The sequence below is a fragment of the Rhododendron vialii genome, chromosome 1a, assembly GCF_030253575.1.
Source record: "Rhododendron vialii isolate Sample 1 chromosome 1a, ASM3025357v1".
In the NCBI taxonomy this organism is placed as follows: domain Eukaryota; kingdom Viridiplantae; phylum Streptophyta; class Magnoliopsida; order Ericales; family Ericaceae; genus Rhododendron; species Rhododendron vialii.
The window spans coordinates 48,915,936-48,932,166 of NC_080557.1; the positions used below are offsets into that span (position 1 = coordinate 48,915,936).

A 16,231-nucleotide genomic window follows, 5' to 3' on the forward strand; every position below is an offset into this window, starting at 1 on the left:
AAGATGTTATTTTTCTGATCATTTCATTCTAAATGGTCATAATAAAATTTTAACTCCAAGGCTTTTCAATAGACACTCTAAGAGAGTCCTGAAACTAAATAATGAGTTTTAGAGTGCTCGTTGAAAGGCCTTAGAGCCAAAAATTTACTACGACTATTTAGGATTAAATGATCAGAAAAATAACATCTTCGTATTAGTTCAAACGGATTGAAAATTGAAACTCTTTTTTTTTTACACCGTTTATATATTAAAAATATAGTTAAAAATTAATCTGACTGTTTTTTTTCTTTTTTTTCATATATATATATATTAAAAAATATAGTTAAAAAAATAAGTCTTTCAATTTTCAATCATTTTGAATCGATGCAAAGATGTTATTTTTCTGATCATTTTATCCTGAATAGTCGTAATAAATTTTTGGCTCCAAAACCTTTCAATGGACACCTTAAGAGAGCCCTGAAACTAAATAATGAGTGTTATGATGCTTGTTAAAAGAACAGAAATAAAGAAAAGAACTGAAAATTTAAAAAAAAAAAGAATGAAAGAAAAAAGAAAGAAATTAAGAAAGATTAAACTAGAAAGAAGGAAGGCAGGAGGTATTGGGGTTAAAATGGGAAAAGAGGGGTGGGGTCGGGAGGGGGGGTGTGTCAGGGGAGGGGGGAAAAGCACCTCTCACAAGCGACGGCATTGTAGCGGGCCCCTGTATTCGGCAAATGCTCCCCTGTATTCGGCAAATGCTAACAAGTGCCTCGGGCACAAGTCAAGGGACATTAAATATGGGATGTATTAATGTCAAAATTGTAGTATTTGATTGTGTCAAAATTATAGTGTATGAAATGTTTACACCATGTGCAAAATAAGGTTTCGTTTCAAAAATCTTCTTAAACAATAAGCAACTTATTTTACATTTTCAAACTCAAAAATAATATAAATAAAAAATATTTTTCCAATTTTCTTTTGCATTGTATAAAAGATCTCGATGAGATCTTTCAAACAAGATTCATATTGCATATTTTTAGATTTTCCTAAATCCATAATTTTTGAGCTTGAAATTATCTTCTTAAAAAAATAATAATTTATTTTGCATTGCGGAACGGGGCCTAAGTGCAATGTACAAGATTTTTTATTTTTATGCACTAGAGTTTTGACACAAATAAAAATGATTTTGGCATTATCATTTCTCTAAATATGGAATAATTCTCGACATTTAATATCATCTTCAAAAAAATTAAGGGGTAATCTGTCCCCTTCTCCCCATTTTCCATTTTTGAAACTTCCCAAAAAATCATGCCCAACCCTTCCTAATTTTTAATTCTCAGTTCTCACGTCCAGCCAATTCCTAACAAGGTGGAATATGTTGAATGGAAAACGAACGAAAATGAAATCTTGTCCAGCCCATTCTTTGTGCAGATTTTGGAGGGAAAAAGGTAGAAGGTGAAGGAACGATTCCCACCAGACGAACGCGTAATCTTTTGTCCAATGTTTTCAAATAAAATTTTACTTTTCGTCCCTATGTCGTCCATATATATCAGCCATCATGCCCAGCCCTTGCTGGCCAGCGGATCGACAAAGTGAAGAATGAAGAGTGTTGGACTGACATTGAATACTGTAAGCAGAAGGGAGTGGGAGCCTTTTTTTTCCCCACTAATTGTTGCCGCATTTTTTTGTGTCTTCAATGTAGCTTCATTTTCTTCTCACTTTTGGCCAAAAAAAAATTGTAGCTTCATTGTCTATGTTTTCCCTTTTCTCTGTCTTCAATGTCTTCAATCTATTGCCCAACATTTTCTGTTTTTTTTTTTTTACTGGAATAAAAGGTTCGGGGGCAAGGTGATAGAAAAAAACTTCCACGGAATTAACCATACAATCATTTTAACAACACACTCATTCACACACCCAATCACACACTCACACTCACAACAATGGTGGAGCCCGCACACACTACACACCCAGTGTGACTGAGGGGTTTGGTATGAGAATTGTGGGAGGCCTCTTTTTATTCATGTCATTGTTGACTTTCCTTTTACAAACTCCCATTAATAGTAATGAAATCTTATTGTTAAAGAATATTTCATATTTAATGCCCCTTAACTTGTGCCGGGAGCACTTGTTAGCCGGACCTTTACTATTATTATATTGGTATTTATCATTCTTTTATTTTTATTGGGCTTTGAACATTGCTACAGTAATTATTAGGCCCAGGGAACTGCTGAGGCCCGTTTGACCTCCCTCTAGCAGTCTTGAAAGAATTTCATGAATCCGCGAACTGCTGAGGGCAATTTTGTTACCCTCCCCTGAGGAATTTAATCTTCAAACTCAACTCACGAAGACTACACAGTAATTATAGGATAAGAAAAGCTTCCTCTTTCTTCTCTCTCCAAATTCTCGAGAGTGGGAAAGAATCACAAGTATGGCAGCAGCAGCGGCAAAGGAGGAGGGGGGAGTGAATAAAGTGGGAGAGGAATTCGTGTACCGGATCAGCACCGCGGAGGAGTGGGAGGCTCTACAGAGGAATGGTTCTACTTTCGGTGGTGAGCTTGACCAGACCACTGGTTGTTTCCATCTTAGTAACCTCCATCAGGTAAGGTTATCCCCTATCTATCTATCTATCTATCCATCCATCTATTCTCGGTTCTGCCACTTCTTAATCCATGACCCTTTATCCTATTATTATTCAAACTAATTCTCTCTGTCACTGGATGTATAGACAACTGAACTCAGTACCTCGGATTTTTATTTTATTTTATCCTCAATACCTCGGATTTTGTTTGTGTGCACGTAGAGATATGGAGTATCTGTCTACATTATTTCCCAGATTTTGGGGGTCTGTGCGGCATTGGAAAAGAAAGTTTAATTCATTGAAAACCATACACTTGCGGAAATAATTTTGAATATGCATGGTACTTGAATGTAAAATTCATAATCAATAGTTAAGTATCCTCTTGTCATACAGTATAATGTGCTGTACGATAACCTGTGTAATATTGAGTATGAACAATAAACGTAGCCCTCTCTTTAGCGGTTCAATATTTTAAATGAATTGGGGGTCAATAGTTCAAACAAGAAGCACGTATCCTGGTGAGCATGAACACAGAATTCCTGACAGAATAAAGCAGTCACAGAAACTAGAATTTTCAAGTGTAACAACACCCTTTTGGCCACTAAAAAAAAAACACCCTTTTGCATAAGATGGAAAATTCTGAGGAATTTGATCTTCAAAGTTTTGCTGGAGGGATAGTAATTATCTCTTTCGTGTCCATGGGATTTTGGAAATCTAAACATCTTAGCCTTCATCACTATTGATAACAAGGGAACAAGTGGAGGATCATTAATTCACCGATCTATGCTCGCTGGCTGAAAACAGGGGATCTATAAGCTCCCCGTTTTTGCAGCTGACAGTCTTTCACATATGAGGAAGTAAGGATGAACTTGTATACATGGATTTCGAAACTGCGCTGAATGACGGGGACGCATAACATAGATTTTGTGACTGATCCCTTCAGTCTGTATTTTCCTGATCGTTCTGTGGTCATCAACTGCCAAGTTTGTCAGAAGCATATTTCTCCCTAAGATGTTATTAATCCGCAATTCACACTCCTGACCATTGTCACTTACAAAAGGTTGCCGCTTTTTAAATATCGTTCAAATCCTGGAGGAGGAAGCATTGGTTGAGTCAAAGATTATTGTCTTACTGAAAGAAGAAATTTGATGAAGACAAGAAGACACTTTCTTGTTAAGTTATTGTATCATGATCAGATAATGCTTTTGCTTTGTCGTGTGTTGATTCTACTAGAGAAGTGCCTTCGGATGTTCTGCAGGGAAAAATCCCCCTCTTGTAGTTGACATTGTAAAATGCTTACTGTCTTTCACAGGTGCAATCAACTTTGCAGAACTTCTTTCTGGACTCTTACAGGGACCTTTACCTGCTCCAAATTGATGCCGAAAAGGTATATTCCTTGATGATTGATCAAAATATGTGTTCTTGGCTTCTTGCTTGATTGTAAAATAGGTTGGCATGGCAACATCAAAAATTCAATGGAAACTTAAAAGAATCTGGTGACCTCTTGAAGTAGCGTTGTAGCGGGGCCTGTTCATAGAGGCCAAGACAAGCATTTAATATTAAAGGGCTTACTGAATCTCTACTGTACTATTCAAAAATATTATTGAGAATGCAAACCAGTTTGGGATATGGTGGGTAGCAAGCTATTTTGAAGATAGCAAGTTGATGGCATCGAACTATTCTGTTAGCCATCGTTAGAGTGACTACATAAGTGTTTGCCTACACTAGAAGAGCTTAATGTGCTACTCCCGCTAGTTGCCAAAAAATGGAAGGCTATACTGATGGACGTGACAACATTTTTTCAGATAGGCCCTACTCTACTCTACTGTTCTGTGATTGATTGTCCTTGTGACTTAACTATGTCCTTTGGCTTGCATTCTATCTCAGCTTGGTGAAGGACTAGTGTATGAAGCTGTAGATGGCTCAAATGTCTTTCCCCATTTCTATGGTCCTTCTCGGAGTTTCAGTCCTCTCACTTTTGATGCAGTTACAAAGGCAGAGAAACTAACCTTATCAGGTGGCCGATTCAGTTGTAGCTTTCTAACTTGAATGCTATCAAGCTTTGTTTCAGGTTGGAGCCTCTCTACCATATTTGGTGTTGCTTTATTTTGCGCTATTCCTAATGGACAGATTTTGAATTGTTGGTCATTGCACATTACAAGCCAGATTCAAGGTTCCACTTTGCAATTGATTGGCTACTGAGCTGCGTAAAATTGCTTTTGCTGCTTCTGTGTATAAATTTGGCTTAAACTAAATGCCAGTGTTTGTCAGGGCTGTGCTGGATGAGAGGGTTGTGATAGCTGCTGTGGAGTCTAATATTAGAGCTAGAGTGAGTTCTTGGAAGTGCATGCCTAACTCCGTGGAGAATAGAAGGCTGTGTGAGCCGTGGAATATTTCCTTTGGCATTCTAGATAGGCCCAGGAGATGATAACTAGGTAGGGGTGTTTTTGCTTGTTTGTTGTTTCAAGTCGCGTGTTCTCTTGTTTTCTGTGTTTTGGTGTTTGAGGCCTGGTCTGAGGGTTGTCCCCGAGGTTTTGTGTTTCTGTACTTGGTTTTTGGTGTTTAGCAATAAAATGATGTCTACCAAGAAAAATGAAGAAGGGCCCTAAAGTGTTTCCCACGCTTTTTCTACTACTTCAACAGCAAAACGGAAGGGCCCTAAAGTGCTTCCCACACTTATTGCGTTAAAAAATACGCCCCAAAACATATGGAGTTAGTGGCAAACAATGCTTCCCTTCTGCACTGTTTCCTAACGTCACCCAAATCCCAAAATGCAGCCTTTGATCTACGCCGTTCCCTAACAGCCAAAATGCAAAACAAATTAAGTTCTAACTCCCGCACCTCTGGAGCAAAGCAGTACGGACCTCTCTCAAACCAATGTGTATCAATTCCAACGGCTTCTCGATGACCCTCTTGTGACTGTCGTTAAGCCCAACAAACCTCTTCCTGCCAGAGATCTACTATTCCACACGGTAAGCATTCTCCGAAGGTATTAATCACATGTTGAGTTCTTGATCTTAACAGAGTGGGTCACAACGAACACTTGTTGCACTTAAGAGTTCGATGAATTGCTTTCGTAAGTATTGAGTATAATTCAAACATGTTTCGCATCCTACATAATTTCCTTCCCGTCTCTCTGGTAAATCCACATTCAAGATCTCACAGCAAAGAGAAACCTATGAAGCACAATCTAAATTCATGGTTTCTGTTTTTTTTTTTTCTTTTCTGATGCATTGTTCTGGAACTTGTTTAAGTGTGTATAATTCTTTTTTTGAATTGTGCGCATTATTCTTATGTTTAACTTTTGTCACATGCTTAAAGCGTACATGCATTCGTCCATCGAAACTAGCAGCCAGGAATAAAACTAGATTGTACATAGAAATTCACACTTGAAGCAAGGAGTGAAATGAGTTTGAAGGTTTATTTCCGTTTGACCAAAAAAGAAATGAGTTTGAAGGTAAAAACTCTGAGGGCGTAAAGTGTAACTTGTCCCTTTTGAAGTTTGTGCCAGGACATTCAACGTATAATTGTGTAAAATAATTTTCATTTTAATGTTTAAAGTAGCTAACACATTTATTTACCATGGATAGGATACCAAAAGATTTAGTAAGTTAGAGTTACTTTCAAAATTTGGATGCTCCTTCGTGATCCCGAAACACCACCCTTTCATTTCCATGACCTTTGTCTTACCGTCTGGCTTTGGATCATATGTATGTTCTCCGTTTTAGATGGATTCAAGTTTCTTCCTTGGCATTTAACGCTATTGTTTTTCATCGTCGTTTACTTGTTTAATGTGCCTAACGCCTACCATACATAGCTATAGATCAAGGTTAATTTCACCGGAAAAAGATACAACACCCAAATAGGACGTCAATTAGGAGGATAACAGTGTTGTTGAGAAGAAAATGAACATAAGAGAAGGCCAACATTCAATAATCATCGATCAATTGTTCTTTACAATGCTTGTCCATCCGTTTTAAAAGGCATCCGAGACACCGGGTGCTTTTGAAAAGGCATGCCAATACATCAGCAACATTTTGGGATCTAAGAAGACATTCTGTTACTCCAAAGGTTTGCATATTTCTCCTTTAAATGTTGCCTCTGTCATGTGTCCACTGTGAACAATAATTTCAAGCAATGGGATGCTCTATCTCGTGAGATATCAAACTGGTGCTCCCCATGTAGTCGGAGAAGAAGCTGGCTCTTACCATTGTTGTCGAAGGAGAAATCAAGGTGGTGTTGCGTGGTTGCTCATTGTAACCAAATAAGAGACCAGCTGGCCTCAGGCCAATGCTTATCTATTCCATGACGTCTTTGAAGTGCTGGTAGTTTCTGAGCAGTTATGGGAGCCAAGTTGTGTGCCCACACTGCTGTCATATGTTGCCATTATCTTGTATAAATGATGCTTCTTGTTCGACCCTGAAAAATCCCTAGCTTGCCTAGGTTTAAAAATATTTGTTATGTTTTGAACTTTTTCAATATCAACCCACAATCGCAATCAATCACTAGAAAGCAATAAATAGAAGAACACCAAGATATACGTTAAAAATCTTAAATGGGAAAAAACCACGGGAAGGAATCAAACACTATAAACATTGTGTAGTTACAAGTAATTTTATCCTACAATTTGAATCCTCACAATCGAGCCTAAGACCTACTTGCCGAATCCACGTTCACTACACCCAGTGCTTGATCGCCGTTGCTTTGAATTCACAAGTCTTCCGTTTGCCTTTCGGAAATCTACCGAAGGACTTTAACTTGCCTAGGAATCCTCCTTAGACATTTCTCAAATAAGTTGAAGAAGACACTGAAATCTCTTGAAGATGTCTTGTACACTCAATGATCCATCGATCCCATTGTACTCCAAGATTCAAAAGAATAAAAACCCTCCTTTTCAATATCCCGCACAAAATGATATGAAGTTGTTTGTCTCTGTTCTTGTCCCAAAAATCCTCATAGACTTGTCTTTTTATATCAAGACCAGCATTCCCTTTTTTTGCCTCATGTAAATTGAAGGTTGCCACCACTAAATGTGCCAATAAATTGGAAATCTAATCTCATGCATTTGTTAGACATGGAGGAAACGATAGCTTAATCTATTTTCCATTTGTAGCGATTCTTTCCTCACACAATCAAATCTTTCCTATTTTATCCGCCTGATATGCTCACTCTCAATTACATAACAAGATTCCTTCCACTCTAATCTTATATAGACTCGCTAGCTTAAATAATAAAAAATAAATTACAACTCGATAAATAAATAATCGCAATTACACGGACGAATGTGTTTTGACGCATGCCATTGACAATCATAAATATTTTGCCCTTACAATCTCCCCCTTTGGCAATGCATGACAAAACACATCAAAAAAAAAAAAAAAAATTTCTAACACTTCTGACACCTAATCCCAACAATCACAATGATCATCTTGCAATGTTCTCAACAAGCGTATAGTTAGATCCCACAATATCCTACTCCCCCTTTTTGTCATGGATTGACAAAGAAAGAGCAGGGATAAATGAATAACATATGCTAGGACACGTAGAGAAATCAATTAAGTGCATATAGACTAGGCAGAAACACAAATATATCGATGAAACCAAGATACGCCCACTCACCAAACAAAGATATGCTCCCATAGAGAGGGATCGCAAACAGACAAAAGAATATACCATGAAGCACTCAATCACCAAGATATATCACACACAAAAGAAACATCGCATGGTACCCCAAGTTAGGATTGCTTTTAAAGGAGCTACCCTAAGAAAATTTCAAAGAACGACCATGGGTATGAAATCATGCAAGTGTTATAGTGAGTGTGTGTAATGATAGCCTTAACAATAGAATCAACTCATCCCTATGAGGTCATATCAACCAAGAAGGGACCAACTTACATCATTCTCCACAAGGGCGACACACCAACTCCAACCCGCATGAAGTATGATCATATAAAAATCGGGGTTAAATGAGTATATAACATGATATTCTCCCCCTCAAGAGATGCCAACCTTATACCAAATAATCACACAATATTTTTGCACCGTCATGGGCGGCTTTCACACATCTAAGGCCGTAGCTTAAATCCATGATGCAAAAAGAGAATACATGAAGAGCAAGTCAATGGTAGCTTACACGTGCACAAAGAGGTAGCCCTTTCCTCAGGTCTCTCAATCTTTTATATTTTCTCTTCTTCTTTTTTTCAACCCATCAAACCGAGCCAATCAACCTCACATGAGGTATGCAAGTCAAAGGTCAATACCTAAGGTGAATGACATACGGTGTCCACCACAAGGACAAATACTCACCTAAAGAGATAAGGATCAACTTCTCAAGGCTATCAATGAGCGTGTACAAACAAATGCAATGACTGCCATACACATGATTGTTCGCTGAAATTTGCATGAAAGTAGCTCTTGAGAAGGCATGCATGACAAGTACGAACCATAACATGCACTAGTATACGATATAGCAAAGACATGAAGAAGTGCAGCATGCTCAGTGCGAAGAAAATTTTGCCTTTTTTAAATTTATATATATTGGAATATGTGAATGTTTTTGTCTTTTTCAATCATATATAAAAAATAAAATCTTTTGGCTTTCTTAAAAAAAAATGACGACAGTCTAGGAAACAATATATATATATATATATATATATATATATATATATATATATATATATATATATATATATATATATATATATATATATATAAACACCAATATAAACTAAGTGCGATAAGAAACTAAGCACAACAAAAAAAATAAAAAACAAATCATAGCTCTAGGAATAAGATAGACAAGAAAATCAACCTAGACTATGAACATGGGACTAAGCCTCAAAAGGCAAAGTCAACAACTCCAGATGACCCAATGTCATCTAGAGCGTTGATAAAATTCGTGTAAGGTCTCAAGTCTGACCTCCTCACCCAAATAGCTCTTCTTTTAACTGGACCTACTTGACTCTGTTTGTTAGGCATAGGTTGAGGTTTCGTTTCCTTAAATGTCAGATTCCTAACATTATCGTACTCAGTATACTTGGCCCAAGATTTTTTAATATTGTCATATTTTGTAACTGTTTCAAAACGATCAACATTATTACGACTAACAAATTGGAGTTAGCGAAGGTTTTAATAATATTGTCCTGATTTTTTAATAGCTATTGTCGGATTGCTTTTCCACCATCTCTTCTAAAACCAATTGGAGTTAGCGAAGGTTTTAATTAAGTCTTTTATGGCATTCGACATTGCACCCGCAAGTCTGTTTTTAAAGTGGTTGCAGGGAGTAACATTGTGTAACCAAATTCATGGGAGCACTCCGGGCCTAACAGACCCAAAGAGTATTCAGTTGACTTGGCGGTGGTAACACCCTCTCGAAAAATGAGGGTTAATTTGGTATGTACTGGATTAAAAAACCTGGAATAATTTAGAAAAAGATGAGGATAACTAACCCAATATTCTTTATAGACCTACTTTTGCATTAAAGGTGGGTTCACTACTGCTTGGCTTTATTTTCGAGTCTGTATGAGTAGTTTACAAAACATCCCATTTCACAGTCAGGCTATGCTTGAGTTGAGGGGATTGTTGCATTTTTCATAATCCATGCATTTTGTCGTCCTCCTCCTCCTCATCGTCATGTAGCTTGTTTAATTGTGTTTACACCGTCACATGGCAATGGTAAATGTCGGAGAGAGGGGCGTGGAAAGGTCCATGCTGGTTATAGAATCTTAAACACTTGAGTAGCCAATTCTAGTAGTTTCTTGAGGGAATTGCTACTTAATCCATAATCAAACCCCTGATGCCTCCTGGAGCTTCACTTCTCCCCACCAATAATTTCAATTCACAATTGGGCAACACATATTTTAGTGCCAAATAGTAGAAACCATTAACTTCTCGTTAGTATTTATTTATTAACTTGTCTAGTTTGTCTTGTATCAATTTTTTAGTCTCCGCCCCCAGAACTAATCTAGTGAAGATGAAGAAATGATTGTAAGATGTAGCGGCTATAAATGAACTTGTCCCGAGCAAGTTTAATTTGGTGGTAGTATCCTTGAGTGAAGAATAATGCAAGAAACATTGCATCAAATAAGAAAGGCGCGTAAAGCTGTTTTTTTTTTTTTAATTTTATGGAAGGGCAAGAAGTGGTAAATGTTAGGAGTAGTTGCTAGTTGAAGTTTAGTAAGGATTGAATCTAAGTCTTATGCATGGAAATACAAAGTGTCTACTGTTGGGTTGGAGTCGTTGGACTATCATCCCACTTGCGAGTGAGGCTGATTTTTTGTTGTTTAAACAGAGTGCTTTGTAAGTGAGGAATTTTTTTTTTTTTTGAGAGAAAGTGTAGATAAAGCCCACTGACTTTTATCCAAATATTTTGGAAATTATCCAAGATAAAGCAGCCCAAGTCACAATTCTTTACTTTTTCAATTTCTTCATCGAAACGAACTAATAATCCACCAAAGTTTGAAGCAAAATTAATAAATATGAAAAATTCGAATAAAGACAAAATTCAAAAAGTCAAAATATCCCCAAAAAAAAAAGAGCTGTGAAACAATGGTAGCGTATGCAGAGAACTTGGAGCCCGACTCAGAAGGCCAAAAACTTAACACGACAGCCGAGTTTTCTTCCTTCTCCTTTGGAAGGGTTAAGTGAAGTTAGCTAGCAAGTTGCAAACCAGACAGTCAAAACTACCAGTCAGGCCTCATGTCATCAAACGCTAGAACCAGCTACAAGCATCTTCAAGACGTTAATTGATACTACTGTACTAGTGTATAACAATCAAAACAATATAAGTAGTCCTACCGACTCACTCCTACGTAACAGTAATACCCATCCACTTATAGGATCATTGCAAAAAAGTTATCCCCATTTTGCTCCTCCTCATCCTCCTCATCACCTGGGACTTGATCGATTCTCACTTGGAGAGAGAGAGAGAGAGAGAGAGAGAGAAAGAAAAGGGTGCTTTGAAATGGGACTGGTCGTGTACTGGTACGATTTCGTGTGTTTTGGGATAGTGGGTGTCTCATTTGTTGGCGCCCTCTACGTGATATGGAGGATGGAAGGTGCCGGAAAACATTGCAAAAATGAGAGAAGTATGTACGAGAGCCTTCTTCCGCTGTCTTCTCCCAGAGATATTGATGCCAATGGGAGTAGTACTACAGCAGGGAGAGGGGGTTTAATCACCACCACCACCACTACCCCAAACCCAAAGGGTCATGTCAGCTCCACCCAACTCTGGACCAGTTGTTGGCGAGGCCTCCACCCTGCATACCTTTTGGGGCTGCGTTTCGGCTCCTTTCTCATCACCTCTGGTTTCCTAGCCTGGGATATCATCGTTGATGGCCCATCCGTTTTGGTTTATTACACCGAGTACGTATTAGTTCCTTCTCTTCTCTTCTCTTCTCTTTTGGGGCCATGATCATATTAATCAAACCAGACCTCTACGTGATGTGAGTGGTTTTTCCAATTCATTACATTTAACAGTTAAGAAAGTCCAACTGCACAACTCTTCTCTACATTCAGTATTAATTACTTCCCAAGAAGCAAAAACATAGTTCGTTTTTTAATTGTTTGTTGCTCGCAACTAGAGAGTTGTAAGTCTGGTTGTTGCAAAAGTCTGTATAATCTGTGGAGGTCAACGTCTGTGATCCACTTAAGTCCTAGATTTCTGTTCCCAAACAAGTCCTGGAAGGAAGTAATGCTGAAAATTAGTTATGAGAAAACAAAAAACGGTAGGCCCCCAAGTAGTAATTCCGTATGTTTACATATCCTCTGTATGTTGCTTCATTGACCTTCTAAGTGGAGGTGCAAGGGTGTATACTATCAACACAAACAACCGATCTGTTTAATTATTGCCAACAATTCATCTTTCAACATTCCGAATGATTAATTTTTAGTGTATGTTCTTTTCTTTTGGTTAACTATGACTGCTAAGTAATCTTGCTTTCTTATGTTATTATTGACCTGCAGGTGGACCTTTACTTTGGTTATTATCTATTTCGGCGTAAGTCAAGCACTTAAGACACCCTTGTTTAACTTTCTAGCATTTTTTTCTCTCCGTTTTTTGTGGTTAAGTTGCTTCCAGAATGACCTGTGGTGGTCCTATATCTAACGATAAAATTCTCCACCATAATAAACATTTAGAAGGGGATGGTTATGTTGTCGAATCCAAATTCAATGTACATCTTCACATAATACTTGTGTCTTAATCCCATTGTGTAGATCGGGACAATTGTATCTGCACAAGGATGCATGGTGTACTACTCAAAGAATCCTCCTACTGATATTAACGGGGAAAGTGGAGAGTTCATAACAAGGGATGTTGAAGAGGGTAGTATATCAACAAGTGCCGCGATTACTTCCAGGGAAAAAGAAACTAGGGGAACCTATATCAAGTGGCCAAGCCACCATAACCAAGAGGCAATCCAGGAAAGAGCCGGTTTTTGGGGATACCTTATGCAAACTTCATATCAGGTCAAGTCTATTACAACCCAGTACTTTTTTGTTTGAACTGAACCCTCATTAACCATCTTTCGCCAATAACTTAGGAAAATCAGTAACTGATGAAACTCACCATCTTTCCATGAATAGACTTGTGCAGGTGCTGTTATCGTTACGGACCTTGTGTTTTGGTGTATTATTCTCCCATTTCTACCAAATGTGCATCTTAAACTGAACCTGGTGAGATTCTTGATCTTCATTTCCTATTTTGTTTTCTCAGGAAGCAAACAGCAGCACTTGTTGAGTTAACATGACTTCTTTATCAATATTCGTTCTCTGTGTGAATAACTGACCCTTCATTATTATGGAGTACATGATATGCATGCCATGTGGAGAACAAATTTGTGGACCAAAATGGAACATCTTTAATTGTGAAGCTGTTTCCTCGACAGATAAGAATCACACAGGACTGGATTTATTATCCATTGTCCATATAATGCCTGATTCTTTTGTCTTTCAATTCTTCCATCCAGAAGGAGCCTACTTGATGGGAACTTATGTTTCCTTTTATATTCCATCAATATTGTCATCTCATATTCAGTAGATATATCTCAATCTGTCAAATAAATAATGTTGGCTGTGAAGTTGGTTTGGTGAGCTCTATTCTGTGAAGATCTTTTGTCAGAAACTCTATCTTGATGTTATTTTGGTGATTTAAATGCTGCCGCAACACTGTCTACTGTCCAACTCATTTGAAAACCTTTGATCTCCTAATCCCGTAGTTCAAGCTATGACTTACCCTGTTTGCATGGAAACCTTTGATCTCCTACTTGTCGGGACATTCTTGTGCTTAGAATTCAGTACTTGACTTTTAATTTTCTTTTTGTTCCTGAATGTAACATGTTACAATTAGTATAATTCCATGCTTTATGATGATCACTGTTGATTTTCATCAGTATATTCCATCCGTAACTTTGGAATATATGTTCCATTGGTTCTTTTTAAGTACTTTATCGAATGATTTGTAATTTCCTGAGCATCCTGTTTATGCTATTCTAATAACAGGTCATCTAATGATTGCAGTTGATGGGGTGCATGCACACGCTAAATGCTGTTTTTCTTCTTCTTGATACCGCTGTTAATGACCTTGTGAGTATCCTCATACCGTTAACAACTGGAAAACAGACTACATTGCGAACTCATGGTAGCCACTCTTCATGGCTTCCACTTCTTTGATGAAAATGTCTTTGCTTGGCAGCCATTTCCCTGGTTTCGATTAGCATATTTTGTGCTGTGGAGCTGCTGCTATGTTATTTTCCAGTGGGTCATTCATGCCTGTGGTTATTCATTGTAATCTTCTACTCCAGTTTCCAATTTTTTTGAAATAATTCGCTTCATTTATATGGATTTTGGTTAAAACACGCTAGTGACATTTCCTATGGAATTTGTCCCAGATGGCCGTACCCTTTCCTGGAGCTTTCGACGCCATGGGCACCTTTGTGGTAAATAGTTGTTCTCCATTAATTACAGCGTTATGGTCTATACTTTTATATGTTTATATAACCATGACTCATTCTGGGTGCTCATCAACCCCTACAGGTACTTGTGCCTGGCTGTGGTTCACATCCCCTGCTATGGCCTATACTCGTTGCTTATAAGAGCCAAAAACTCATTTTTTTCTCGATTCTTCCCCCAAGCATTTGTGAAGACGTTCTAGTCTCTCTTCTGATCTATTATTATTATTTTTTGTTTTCCTCCCAACTAGTATTATATTCCGTTGGAATGAGGCTTTGTCTGTTTGTAAAGTAAAAGCGAACCTTGTACCCAAAAGCACTACCATCTCTCCACCCAGAATAAACGTTTTTAGCACGTCCTGCAATTTGTTATGCTGAAAGAGTAGGATTGCTCCTACAAGGTGTGTGAAATAATCTCCAATTCCTCCTTACCTTTCTTTTTCCCTTGCGTAGTTCGTCTTTTCCTTTAAAGTTACCGTGTCTATATTTTCCCATGCTCTGAAGATATACTAAGTAAATTTTTTTTTCTTTTGTGATAAGTAAATAAATATATTAAAAAGAAGGCTATAAGGGAATTCCACCTGATTACAAAAAAAAAAAGGCAACAAAACAAAAAGACCCTATACACTTCCACGAGAATGGAAAAACTCAAACCAATCTAGAAATTGGTTAAGAACATTCTCTCTTGTCCCAATTATACAAACTATTTACCAAGAAACTCTTGATCCTAGACAAAGGCATTTCAATCCCTTCAAAGCATCTCAAATTTCTTTCTCGCCATATAACCCACATCAAATAAAGCGGAATCAAAACCCAAGTTTGCTTCCTTCTCTTTTTCATTCTAACACCCCTCCAAGCAATTAAAAGTTCCATTACATTTTTCGACATGGCTCACTTCACACCAAACCACATGAACACTAACGACCAAAGCTCCTCTGCAACTGAGCAATGAAGGAGAAGATGATCCATAGTCTTTGCATCTCTTTTGCACATACAACACCAATTAACAAAGATTCTCCGTCTTCGAATCAAATTATCAATGGTTATAATCTTGCCTTGGGCCGCCCACCACACAAAGAAACTCACATTTACCCGCGCCTTCGTCTTCCAAATAGCTTGCCAAGAGAAGGAGGGGTTACCTCCTCCACCAAGTGAGCGATAGTAAGACTTCACCTAAACAGCACCATTTTTGGAGAGATTCCATTGCATCTCATCCTCCCCTTCTCCTATATTACGCATACCATAAACTCTTACTGCCTTGCAAGCTTGTCTATCCATATGTGCTACTTGCTAACTTCAAGTATAGTTTATTCATAATTAGTAGGGCCTCTATATTTTCCTATGGATAGACAAGACTCAATATTTTCCTATGCTCTGAAGATACAAAGTAGTAGGATCTCAACCCGAAATATTGAGGCCTCATTGTCTATCCATGGGTGCTAATTGCTAACTTGATTGTTTAGACCAATAAAGAGGGAGGGGAGATGCCTTATTTGATTTTATTTTCTTGCCGAAAGTTGAGAGGTAGTATTCATCAAAAGATCCCCATGGAAGAAGGTTGGGAGTCCACAGATCGGACACTCCAACAGAAAGAGTGTATAAGCGCATAAATGCACCACCCTACAGAATGAGAAGAAACCCCCCAAAGGAGGACAAAACTCCCCGAAGGAGAACAAACCCCCCCCCCTGAAGGAGGACATTATTAAAATAAATAACAAAATAAAAG

At 37.9% G+C, this 16,231-nt stretch overlaps 2 protein-coding genes across 5 annotated transcripts; both read left to right on the forward strand.

The window, feature by feature from the left end:
• The first annotated feature begins 2,263 nt into the window (after window positions 1-2,263).
• On the forward strand, window positions 2,264-5,669 carry LOC131305579 (uncharacterized). 4 transcript variants are annotated; one of them, XM_058332420.1, is made up of 4 exons: window positions 2,264-2,578; window positions 3,870-3,944; window positions 4,445-4,628; window positions 5,335-5,669. In XM_058332420.1, exons 1-3 carry the CDS (start codon window positions 2,408-2,410, stop codon window positions 4,604-4,606), a joined length of 408 nt encoding a protein of 135 aa, XP_058188403.1. In that variant the 5' UTR covers window positions 2,264-2,407; the 3' UTR covers window positions 4,607-4,628; window positions 5,335-5,669. The 4 variants fall into 4 exon arrangements, with proteins under 4 accessions (XP_058188403.1, XP_058188404.1, XP_058188402.1 ...); XM_058332421.1 differs by lacking the exon at window positions 5,335-5,669 and adding an exon at window positions 4,724-5,150; XM_058332419.1 differs by lacking the exon at window positions 5,335-5,669 and adding an exon at window positions 4,819-5,150.
• A 5,641-nt stretch (window positions 5,670-11,310) lies between these two features.
• LOC131304868 (uncharacterized) lies at window positions 11,311-14,936 on the forward strand. Its single transcript, XM_058332316.1, has 8 exons — window positions 11,311-11,920; window positions 12,521-12,554; window positions 12,773-13,024; window positions 13,142-13,231; window positions 14,075-14,140; window positions 14,250-14,341; window positions 14,446-14,493; window positions 14,591-14,936. Exons 1-8 carry the CDS (start codon window positions 11,520-11,522, stop codon window positions 14,706-14,708), a joined length of 1,101 nt encoding a protein of 366 aa, XP_058188299.1. The 5' UTR covers window positions 11,311-11,519; the 3' UTR covers window positions 14,709-14,936.
• The last annotated feature ends 1,295 nt before the right edge of the window (window positions 14,937-16,231 follow it).

Excerpts from the sequence above, each read along its gene's own strand:
- LOC131305579 (XM_058332420.1), top strand. The coding sequence starts at position 2,408 with ATGGCAGCAGCAGCGGCAAAGGAGGAGGGGGGAGTGAATAAAGTGGGA. Across the intron at positions 2,579-3,869 it reads ATCTTAGTAACCTCCATCAG|GTGCAATCAACTTTGCAGAA; the intron begins GTAAGGTTATCC and ends TGTCTTTCACAG. Across the intron at positions 3,945-4,444 it reads TCCAAATTGATGCCGAAAAG|CTTGGTGAAGGACTAGTGTA; the intron begins GTATATTCCTTG and ends ATTCTATCTCAG.
- LOC131304868 (XM_058332316.1), top strand. The coding sequence starts at position 11,520 with ATGGGACTGGTCGTGTACTGGTACGATTTCGTGTGTTTTGGGATAGTG. Across the intron at positions 11,921-12,520 it reads GTTTTGGTTTATTACACCGA|GTGGACCTTTACTTTGGTTA; the intron begins GTACGTATTAGT and ends ATTGACCTGCAG. Across the intron at positions 13,025-13,141 it reads TTATGCAAACTTCATATCAG|ACTTGTGCAGGTGCTGTTAT; the intron begins GTCAAGTCTATT and ends TTCCATGAATAG.